Raw genomic sequence first — 11,059 nt, 5'->3', positions numbered from 1 at the left:
GCACTGGGCACTGGGAGCACTGGGCTGTGGGAGCACTGGGCACTGGGAGCACTGGGCTGTGGGAGCACTGGGCTGTGGGAGCACTGGGCTGTGGGAGCACTGGGCACTGGGAGCACTGGGCTGTGGGAGCACTGGGAGCACTGGGCACTGGGAGCACTGGGCTGTGGGAGCACTGGGCTGTGGGAGCACTGGGCACTGGGAGCACTGGGCTGTGGGAGCACTGGGCTGTGGGAGCACTGGGCACTGGGAGCACTGGGCTGTGGGAGCACTGGGCTCTGGGAGCACTGGGCTGTGGGAGCACTGGGCTCTGGGAGCACTGGGCTGTGGGAGCACTGGGCACTGGGAGCACTGGGCTGTGGGAGCACTGGGCACTGGGAGCACTGGGCTGTGGGAGCACTGGGCACTGGGAGCACTGGGCACTGGGAGCACTGGGCACTGGGAGCACTGGGCTGTGGGAGCACTGGGCACTGGGAGCACTGGGCTGTGGGAGAGCTGGGCACTGGGAGCACTGGGAGCACTGGGCACTGGGAGCACTGGGCACTGGGAGCACTGGGCTGTGGGAGCACTGGGCACTGGGAGCACTGGGCACTGGGAGCACTGGGCTGTGGGAGCACTGGGCTGTGGGAGCACTGGGCACTGGGAGCACTGGGCTGTGGGAGCACTGGGCACTGGGAGCACTGGGCACTGGGAGCACTGGGCACTGGGAGAGCTGGGCTGTGCCCTAAGCAGGCTGTGCCCCGAGCTGTGCCAGGAGATGTGTCCGGAGCGCTGGGCTGTGCCCCGAGCGGGCTGTACTGGGAGCGGGCTGTACTGGGAGCGCTGGGCTGTACTGGGAGCACTGGGCTGTACTGGGAGCAGGCTGTGCCCCGAGTGGGCTGTACTGGGAGCGCTGGGCTGTACTGGGAGCACTGGGCTGTACTGGGAGCGGGCCGTGCCCCGAGTGGGCTGTACTGGGAGCGCTGGGCTGTACTGGGAGCTGGCCGTGCCCCGAGCCGTGGGCAGCGTGCCCCAGCCCCTCGGCAGTGTCTGCGGGGCGTCCCGAGGGGCTCCAGTCACTCCGACCCTGTGTTGTCCCACGGCCTGAAGCGTTCCTTCCCGCAGCTGGGAAGCCCCAGGCTCTCGGCTCGGCTCGACGTTAATCATCTGCCCGCGGGTAACCTGTGCCCGCCCCCGCCCGCGGCCGGGGCAGCGCTGCCGCTTTAACGCGGGGCTGGGAGCCGGGGGACAGCAGAGCCAGCTCCGGCGCCGGGAGGCCGCGCACCACCGTCCCTCGGTGCCGCACATCGCCGTCCCTCGCTCCTGCACACCATCGTCCCTCGGTGCCTCACACCATCGTCCCTCGCCGCCGCACACCACCGTCCTTCTGTGCCGCACATCGCCGTCCCTCGGTGCCGCACATCGCCGTCCCTCGGTGCCGCACATCGCCGTCCCTCGGTGCCGCACATCGCCGTCCCTCGGTGCCTCACACCATCGTCCCTCGGTGCCGCACATCGCCGTCCCTCGGTGCCTCACACCGTCCCTCGGTGCCGCACACCGCACACCCCTCGCTGCCCCACACCGTCCCTCTCGGCTCCATGGGGAGCCGCGGGCTGCTGGCCGCTCTCCTGGCCGCTGTCCTCGGCGCCCTGCTGCCGCTCCCCTCCGCCGGCCACCGCAAGCTCCTGCTCTTCCTGCTCGATGGCTTTCGCTTCGACTACATCGATGACAGCGAGCTGCAGGCTCTGCCGGGCTTCCGAGCCATCGTGGAGATGGGGGTGAAGGTGGATTACATGACCCCGGACTTCCCCAGCCTCTCTTACCCCAATTACTACACGCTGATGACGGGTGAGTACTTGTGTTTCTGTGCCGCGATGCTCCTCAAAGCTGCCGGCTCCCGTGCCGAGGTGGAAGGCAGCTCCCCGTGACTTTTTCTTCCAAAGAAGCTACAAAAATAACACGAGTCGTGCTTTTAGCTGGGAGGCTTTTCATTTAAAAGCACTGTGGCGTTACAGCCCAGAATTGTTCCTCTGAAACGCGTTCCAAACTTGGAAACGCAGCCAGGAGCTGATTTTTGGAGTTCCCTTTTGCTCTTCCAAGGTGTAGCTGGTCCCTGCCTGCTGCCAGCTCAGCATCACTGCCGGCTGGGGCTGTCTGCTGCCAGCACCACTGCGGGCTGCTGCATGTATACAGAGCATAGGAGCGACTGGGAATGCCTGGGAAATGAATACTGACACTGCTCAGGGGCTTTGATAAAAATGCATGTGAACTAAGTGTGGCTGCACTCAGAACTTACTTTCAGTCAGCAGGTCTGTTTTGGCAAGTCCAGCATTGCATTTCTTTTTAAATTGTTTTTCTGTTTTCGTAACTTGGCTCTAAGTCCTCATATCTGTAATAATTCAAAATAGCCAAATAGAAAAACAGTTCGGATTTTTGCTTTTACACCCCTGCAGTTTTTCAGAATGCCCAGGGGAGGCTTTTAGAAAATTAAGAGGACAGTTACAGTTTTCATGATGCTGATTTGCTTTTAATCTTACGTGGAGGAACACAACACCAGGAAGGTGCAGGGAGTAGAGCTGGGCCAGTGCCTTCAGAGACAGACACCAAGGAAGCAAAAGTTAAGTAAAAAACCCCAACAAAACAGATTTTTTTTCCTGGAGTTTCTACTTGGATTTTTCTCTGGAGTTATTTAATAAACACGAGTTTCCACTGAGTGAGGAAGAGTAAGAAAATCTATCTTCTTCTAAGATTTGTGGCTCTTCTGCTATTTTTGGAACAATGCAGTGCCCAGTGATTCGTATACTGCTTGCTGGGAAAGCAAATAGATGCCATTGTAAAACAAAAATCTGACCTCAGTTGTGTCCAGCTTGTTTTGAAACTGCTTAACCCCTTCTTCCTTCTCTCTCAAGAGAAACATTTTTCTCTTGCTCATCTCTCATCAGAGGAGAATATCAAACCATCACAGGGTTGGTTTTTATTCTTTTTCATGATTTGGCACAGAAGTATGAATGCAGAATAAATGTCATGAGTACAAATAGAGGTGTTCCACTCCGGGCTCTGTTCTTTAGGTGTACGTAGGCAAACTGACCTGACACTTCATAGGTGCAAAAAATCTTTGGTTGGGGCTGTTAGAAGAAAAGAAATGAGCGACGCTTTGCTGCTAACCACATTTAGTCATCACTCCTATTAAATGTCTATACATGAAGTGAAGCCTGTAATCCTCAACCTTTGGAGGAGTTTTGAAAACCTCCTACTTTGAACTCACTCAGAAGGAGTTTTGTTTTAGGTGATGAAACACCACTACTGGACTTCTCACGTTTTTAGTAGAGTTCTGTGTCTCAGCCTGAGGCACCGAGACAGTCTGGGACCAAACTCAACTCTTCTTGCAATTCTCCCAGACTTTGTGATAAGGATACCAATGCAAATACAATTTAATTGCAAATGGGAAATGGCCTTCCTAACACATGAGTCACAGTAGTAATAAGTAGGTCAGGAAGCAATTGAGGACAAAGATTAGGTGGTGAACGTTGCCCAGAGGAAGATCCAAGGCTGCCTTGGAGGCCTTGGGGTGTCAGTGGAGCCCAGGACTGTGTCTTGGCAGGACAGCAGGGTAAATCCCCTGGCTGCACTGCTCCTACCATTTGGGGCCATGGTGCCATTTCCACTGCAAGGAGGTTTTGGGGGTGCTGGGGTTAGGAGTGCAGAGCATGTGGCAGGTGTAGTGTTAAGCTGTGTTTGGTCTGCATCCATTACATTTGCCAGGCTGGGACAGGCTTTGGGAAAAAAACAGCGTGGCAGGGTGACACATGCCATAGTGAGCAGCTCAGGAAATGGGGAGCTGCTGTCCCCCTTGGGAAATGGGGAGCTGCTGTCCCCCTGGTGCTGCCCTGTGGCCATGGGGAAGGGTCCATCACATCTCACCAGCCCTGTGTCCCCTCTGCTGCAGCCAGGCACAGCTGTAACTGGTTTTACTTCTGTTTGCCACTGGGATGTCTGGTAGTTAAATGCTGCCACAATTTCTCCTGGGAAGTCACGAACAAATTATTCTTTGTGGCTTGTCCTACGCTGCTGTTTCAGGAGCTGCTAAGAAAGTCATATTATAACTTCCAAACCATCGTATTTGTCTTTGTAGTGTATTGGCATCTTTCAGCTAAATCAGTTTAAGAAATTGCACATTCCCACCCCTGGCTTGTTCATTATATCTCACTTTGGGTTTTTTGTTTGCTTGGTTTGGTTTTGTTTTGATAAATGCTCCTGTCCCTTCTGTATCTGCTCATTCCCAAGGCCTTATGGCTCCACATCCACTCTGGAGCATTCATGGCTGCCAGGTCTTGGACAACACGTACAGAAAATGTTGTAGTTTGTGTGTGTCTTGCCTCTATTCATTCTTGTGGACAAGGCCTTTCCCTTCTGCCTGCTGCCTTTCACCCCACATCCATGCAGGACTCCAGAGCAGTTGAGTTGCTGTTAAATGAGGGAAGTTCTCCTGGTTTCTGTGGCTCTGGAGGACAGTGGGCTCTGCCCCTCATCCCCTGTCCCTGTTGGGGCAGGTCAGTCTCAGACATGAACCCACCTCCTGCAGAGGTTTGGGGGTCTGCAGCATCAGCCCCAGCACTGCTCAGGGCAGAGCCAAAGAGATGTAACCACAGCTGTGGACCAAAGACACCCCTTTCTGCTGAGGTGAGGTGCTGGTGGACTACTGACACAGCAGGACCAGCAGGGAGGATTTGGAATCCCTGGAGGGATTTTGGAAGGGCAGCATGGGAGGGAGGTGACTTGTTTGTGGTCATGCAGCGCTGCAGGGCTCTGGCAGAGCTCCTCATGGTCCCCCTCCTGCTGCTGCTGACCTCTGAGAGGATATTTGCTGGAGTCCCCCGAGTCACACAGAAAGCCCAGAGCTGCTTAGAGGTCTTTTCCTTTCCTGCACCACAATTACGAGAAACCAGAGCACAGAAAAATGTAAAATCACCAGCTGAGGTTCTGGGATGGAGCTCGTCCTGCTGCAAGCCAGGGCATGGCACCAGGACCTGCTGTTTGCCTGAAGCAGCATCAAACAGAGCAGGGCTGCTGCAAAGGGATCTCACTGACAGGCAACCAGAGAAGCTGTTTTGCTACAAAAACCTGGTGCTGGGTGAGGTAATTCAAGGATGTGCTAGCTTAAAATCCAGCTCTTTGAAAGCAGAGTTCTCTAGACACCTCCTTTATGCCGTGTTTCTTAGTACTGGCCTCTACAGCGGCAGAAAGACTTGTTTTAGGTGGCTTTAGCTGGTGTCCTGCTCTCCGTGGTGTACTAACAGTATTGCAATTGTTGCCCTGGAAAACATGAAATGGAGAATTAGGTAAAAGGAGATGTTGCAGCTGTGACAGAGCTTTTGCAGCACTCTTTGTGGGCTTGGCAAAGGAGGGAAGAAAGAGTCCAAATCAGTCCATGCAAAAAGGCTCCCTTAATTATACCATGTGCAGTTTGTTTTGGAAAGGAAGGAATTAAGACCACAAGGCACCTTGGCTTGTGTTCCTGTGGGGAGTTTTTAATATTTCCCTTTCCCTGCTGTGGCCTGGATCAGCAGGGAGCTCTCATGCCAAGGTCAGTGGAAAGTCTGAGGTCTCCCTGAAACCAGTGCAAGCAGGAGTGACTGCTTCAGAGCCCTCTGTGCCCTGTCTGCCAAGAGAAGCTGCTCCTGCTCTCCTCGGGTCTCCCTTTCCTGACAAGCTGCGGGTGTGGGAGGGCTGCTGGGCTCCTGAGGTCTGCCCCAGCTGAGAGCACTCAGGGCCACCTCACATTTCAAATCAGCATAAACAGGAAGGGACAGTGTCACATCTGAGACACAAACCCAGCGAGGATTTCTTTTCCGAGGTGGTGACTAGAAATGCAGCCTTCCTGGCAGGTGTCCGTGTGGATGCTCCAGCTGCCTGGCCAGCTGTGCAGCCCCACAGCCAGCATTTCACTTGGCTCCGTGGGAGGAAAGGGAGCCCCTGACTGCAGAGATGGGTGGGGACTGATGGAGAGGAGCCAGCACGGAGCCTCCTGGGCCCCTTCGGGCAGGACTTGATCTTAAACAAGCGGCAGAGTGGCTGTGAGCTCCCCTGAACCTGAGGGGTGGAGCAGAGGGCATCTCAGTCTCCTGCACCCAGAGTGAGGGCTGTGGCCTTGGCAGAGGGGTCCCAGATCAGCTGCAGCGCAGTGCTGATGTGTTTGGCACTTGTCTAAAATCCAGGGGCGGTGTGTGATGTTTTCTCAGCCCTGCAGCTTGTCTCTACACGTGCCATCACCTCCTCTGCCCCACAGCAGGGAATGGGACACATGGCAGAGGTCCCAGGGTGGTGACATCAAGGTCCACTCTGCCAGACGGAAGATCTCACCCATCTGCCACGTTTCAGCAGTCTTCCCTCCACTCCTCATTCCTGACATACTCAACTGCTGAGGGGCTCTGGTGGATGATGCCAAAGTCTAACAAACACTCTACATCTGTTCTCCCCTGACCACAGCAGATCAATGTCCCCTGCAGCCCATTTATTCCGTGTTTTCTGGGAGAAAACACCCTTTGGGCTCCCAGCCCTGGCCTGCTCTGGAGCTGGCTGATTGCACACACACACTGCTGCATTTACTGTTTTCTGTCAGAGGTTTCCTGTCAAAAGCACAGCAGCTCCAGGCTCCCTCCACTCAGCACCTGAAGGAAGCCTGGGGATGGTCCCAGTGGGTGACTTTTTTCTGCTCCACAGTTAATGGCATCCTGACCCCAGGCTGGTCCAGAAAAGGATGCTGACAGCTTCTGTTCTGCAGTTAAGCAAGCTCTTAACCGTGTGATACCTGCATGTTTTCTGAGGTATAAAAAACGGAAGGATAGGAGTACAACAGGGAAGTTTATTACTTATATATTAACTAAAGCTACCTCTGCCTCACTGTCCAAGCTTAAAAAAATCCAAAAGGACACAGTGCACATGAGTGACAAGAGAAAATTTTTTTTTTCTCTTTGGTCCTCTCAAACAGCTACAGATACCAGCATTAGCAGAGATTGAAAAGCTTCTGTTTGTGACATGCAGCTCTGAAATTAGGTCTCCTCCTTTTCTTGGGTTCATTAGCTTTCCATTTCTACAACTCCGTGTTGGGAAGCAAAATAGCACGAGTAAGTCTGTGGTAATGCTGTTAACTGACAGGGAAAGGGTGCTATCCCAGCAAGAACAGCTGGAAAAAATACTGGGAACCAGGAGGATTTTCATTTTCAAGTTCTTCCTCTCACTTGTTTACTCACCAAATGCAGAAAGGCTGCAATGCCAAGTGTCAAGATTTTTCTCTTTCACACACAAAATATTGCAAAAATCTGTGTTTGCTTTCTACCTATTAGAAAAATGGAAACATTTCTAAAACGTAGAACAGAAAAGTTTTTTAAACACAAGTTCACAATGCTACAAATTGAAATACAGAGTTTTTTCCTTCTTACTAGCTACAGTCTCACAGCTCACAGCTACTGGACCTGCTACCAGCTGTTAGCTGAGTAGATGTTCCCATATCCCAGTATTCCTTAGCTCAGAGCTGGAGTCACTTCCAGAGGCTCATGCTCTGTCTGATGGTGCAGGCAGCAGCTTTGCCCATTGTTCTGTGCAGTGCTTGGGGCTTCAGTGCCCACAATCCACACCCAGCTCTGGGGGTCCCAGAGTGATCCCTGAGCCCACCACAATTCAGGACAACAATAGCTCGGAGTCCTGCCTCTTCAGGGACACAAGATCTGACTGCCCACGCAAGAAAGCATCTGCAAAACCTCAGCTGGATGATTTATTAGCACTTTTTGTGTACCCCAGCCCTGGCCCCATGAGGAAAGCATTGAATTAAGAGTTCCAGGCTCTTACTGAATGAATCCCCTTTAGGGAAAAAAGATAATGCTGTGTATAGCAGAGATTTTTTTTTTTTTTCTGTGCTTTTTGATGTGATCCTACCTGAATTCCAAAGTTTTGCCTGATACAGGCTCAGGTGTTCATGCTTTGGCTCTGTCAGATATTAGAGGTCATAAAAACTTGGAAAGACTTTGCCAGCATGACTTTGGACCATGAATTGTCCATGCAAGAACTGTTTTCACTTGGGGATCTGCAGATGGCAGGCCACTTTGCCCAGGTCAGTGTCCCCCCAGACTCCTCATGAGCTCTGTCATTCTCTAGGCTGCTCAGGATTTAGCTCATGGATTTGTTTTTACCCTGTGGTCTTTCTCTTCCAGGCAGAGCAGGTGACACCCATCAGGGAAGAGCAGAGCAGGGCATCAGTTCCTGGGCACAGCACCCACTGTGTGTGCTCCAGAACAGGGGTGTGATACAGTGCTGGGGGCTTTTCAGCCCTGCCTTCTTCATCCTTATGGGAGGCAGCACGAGCAGAGCACTTCCCAAGGCAAGCTGTGTGCATGGAGGAGCCTAACTGTTCCCCAGAGTGTATATCCCTGTGCCTGCCTCTGCCCCCAGCTCCTGTCACTTCCCGGAGCGTGGGGACACCCCAGAGGGACACGGGAGGACAAGTCCCCCCAGAGTGGCAAGGTGTGTGTACAATATTGCCCAGCACACGCAGCTAAATGCCCGTTCTGCTGTCACCATCAGCTCCTGGTGCCTTTGCTGCACTGGGGAATCCTCACCGTGGGCTCTGCCCAGTCTGGTTTGCCCAGTGCAGGGATGGGAAATGCCCCAGGGGCTCGCTCTCTGGAGTCTGGGTGTCACAGGCAGCCAGAGCACGGTGTCACTGTGTCACCCAGTGTCACCGTGCTGCTGCCGGGGGTGGCCAAGGGGCTGCCTTCTGCTGGATTTTTTAATTCCGTCTTTGTTTTGTGGAGATTCATTTGAACGCTGACAAAAGTGCCTGGAGACACGGGAATGTGCTTTAGAGAAAGGCTGTGTGAAGTGTAGTGTCCAAGGCAGCTGTAGCAGGCAGACTTGCAAATGCTTTGGCTGGCTCTCCTCCACAAGGATACAGCAGTTATCATATTCTTGGGAACTGTACCCTCTTTGTTTTCCTCTCTTGCTTGAGGAAGGAGTAACCTTTACTACAGTACAGCGAGTTTAAATAGTGACATCTGTATGCTGAAGTTACTTTCTGCCCTGTTTCTATTTTTGAAACTTTTAAGATAACGTTTGATTACAGAGGGAAGCTGCAGTAATGGAAGAAATAATAAATTTGGAATGTTTTGGTGGCTCTCTAACACCAAGTTGCATTTCTGTAAATGTTCAAAAGAAGCACACCAAAGGTAATTTTCTTAAGCTGGAGAAAACAAGTGAAAACAGGACAGAAAGAAGAAGGGTTGGACAGGTGACTCAAAGGGAACTTGAGAAATGGCCTTAATTCTGTGTACGAGTATCCTGCAGGGGAGGGGGCAGAGGCAAAAATGTCAGTTATTCCAGGGCTTTTCAATCTAGTGAGCAAGGCTCAGAATAGCCATGGCTGAAGATTAACAAAGGTCAAAAATAAATTAGACATCAGGCATACTTTCGGACAGTGTTTACTGATGGCAATTTTTGGGAGGAGCAACTCAAGGAAGAGATTAATTGGTTGATTATTGATGTCTTCCAAGAAGGTCTAGGGTCTTTCTGAGGCACAGGTCTCAGGTAAGTAGGCATTAAATGGTCAAGTCTTTTGGTCTGTTACTCACCTGGTTTTCTTTTCTGCCCCTGTGAACCAGGCATGTCTGCAATGAGCACTGATGCCTTATAGTCCTCTGGGCCTCTTTTTCAATAGTTAATACAGGATTTGGAGTCCAAAGAAGTCCTTTAGTCCTTTAGAAGTCCTAAACTGTAGTCCTCCAGGCCTCTTTTTCAATAGTTACTAGAGGATTTGGAGTCCAAAGAAAATTGAACTGATCTAATGTGGAGAACAGAACACTGCCCTCTGTATTAGTTCAAACAGTTATTTAAACCTCTCAACAATAATACAAAGAACAATCTCCAATCTCTTCCTTAAAAAAGTGGACAAACAGACAGCAGACCTAAGTCCTGTGTGGTTAGCAGCAGCTAAAGCTCACTGATTCTGTATAAAGGCTACACCATACATCACACAGATCCCTGATATGTAGGTTCCCACTGACAGAGCTCCAGCACTGACCTCTGAGTTTCCCAGGCTGGCACAAATCGACTGCTGCAGTTTGTCAGGTTGATAGATCCTTGGGAATACATGGACTTGAAGAAGCTGAGTTGTCCTGAGTTGTCCTGTTGTCCAGTTTACAGTTGTCCTGTAAATTGTAGGGCTGTGTTTTGATGCCCTATAGAGATTTCCTTCTGTCTCTTATGAGAAGTACAGAAAAGAGAGCACTTTGTAGCCTGAAGAGAACAGGTTACTGCCCATCCCACCCACCAGTTCTCCTACACTGGACCTGTTGGGGTTAGTATGATAAGCAGTGACTGCCACAAACTGGGACCACATTTTTCCTCTGGGAAGGAGGAAATGTTCTGCATAATTGAAATACTTTATAGCAGGGAAGGAGAGTTCAAAATCCATTTCAAGATCACATGCAGCCAAAGCATACAGAGTCCTCTGCTTGAAGTGGCATCTTTTCAGAACAAGAATACCAAGGTTATTTCAGTTCTGATCACCATGCTCAGGCTCAGAATAATCAAAGCCTGTTATCTGGATCCCTGCAATAAAATGACTCACCAGCTAATGAGGACAGTGTCTATCACATGCTTCAGTCATTGCTTTTTAAGATATGTAAATAAGGAACTTCCAGTACAATTTATTCCTACATTTCTTTTCCCTTTTCTGTTAATTCATCTTCAGAATAATTATTAAAATACAGCATCTTCTCTTCTGACAATTACAAGAAGTAGAAGATATCTCCCAGTATCTGCATTATGAAGTTGCCCAAGGGTCCCTCAGATACAGTAAGAGGCCTGAACATTGATGAAATTGTTCCTGTGTCCACAACCAAGAACAAAGCAGGATCATTGCAGCAACAACAAAAAAAGAGAAGTGAACAATGATGGAAAATAAAAGTAACATACAAATGTTACTTTTTTCTCCCTAGTTTTTGCTTATTTCCAGAAAAACCACGTGCCCTATGGATAAAGGAAGAATAAGTGCAAGTTTCTCAGTCTTTGCTCTATGTTTCTAGGTTGTGCT

General features: G+C 50.9%; 1 protein-coding gene across 1 annotated transcript in view; it reads left to right on the top strand.

The window, feature by feature from the left end:
• Positions 1 to 1,574: 1,574 nt before the first annotated feature.
• The window catches only part of LOC136359862 (glycerophosphocholine cholinephosphodiesterase ENPP6-like), a 28,165-nt gene continuing 18,680 nt past the window's right edge, over positions 1,575 to 11,059 (top strand). The window contains exon 1 of the mRNA XM_066316767.1: positions 1,575 to 1,824. Within this exon, the coding sequence (XP_066172864.1) occupies positions 1,575 to 1,824 (250 nt within the window). The remainder of the gene's footprint in view (positions 1,825 to 11,059) is intronic.

This window comes from Sylvia atricapilla, chromosome 4 (assembly GCF_009819655.1).
Source record: "Sylvia atricapilla isolate bSylAtr1 chromosome 4, bSylAtr1.pri, whole genome shotgun sequence".
Lineage (NCBI taxonomy): Eukaryota > Metazoa > Chordata > Aves > Passeriformes > Sylviidae > Sylvia > Sylvia atricapilla.
Note: the sequence above shows the minus strand (reverse complement) of the source record. Positions and strands in the feature narration are given on the sequence as shown.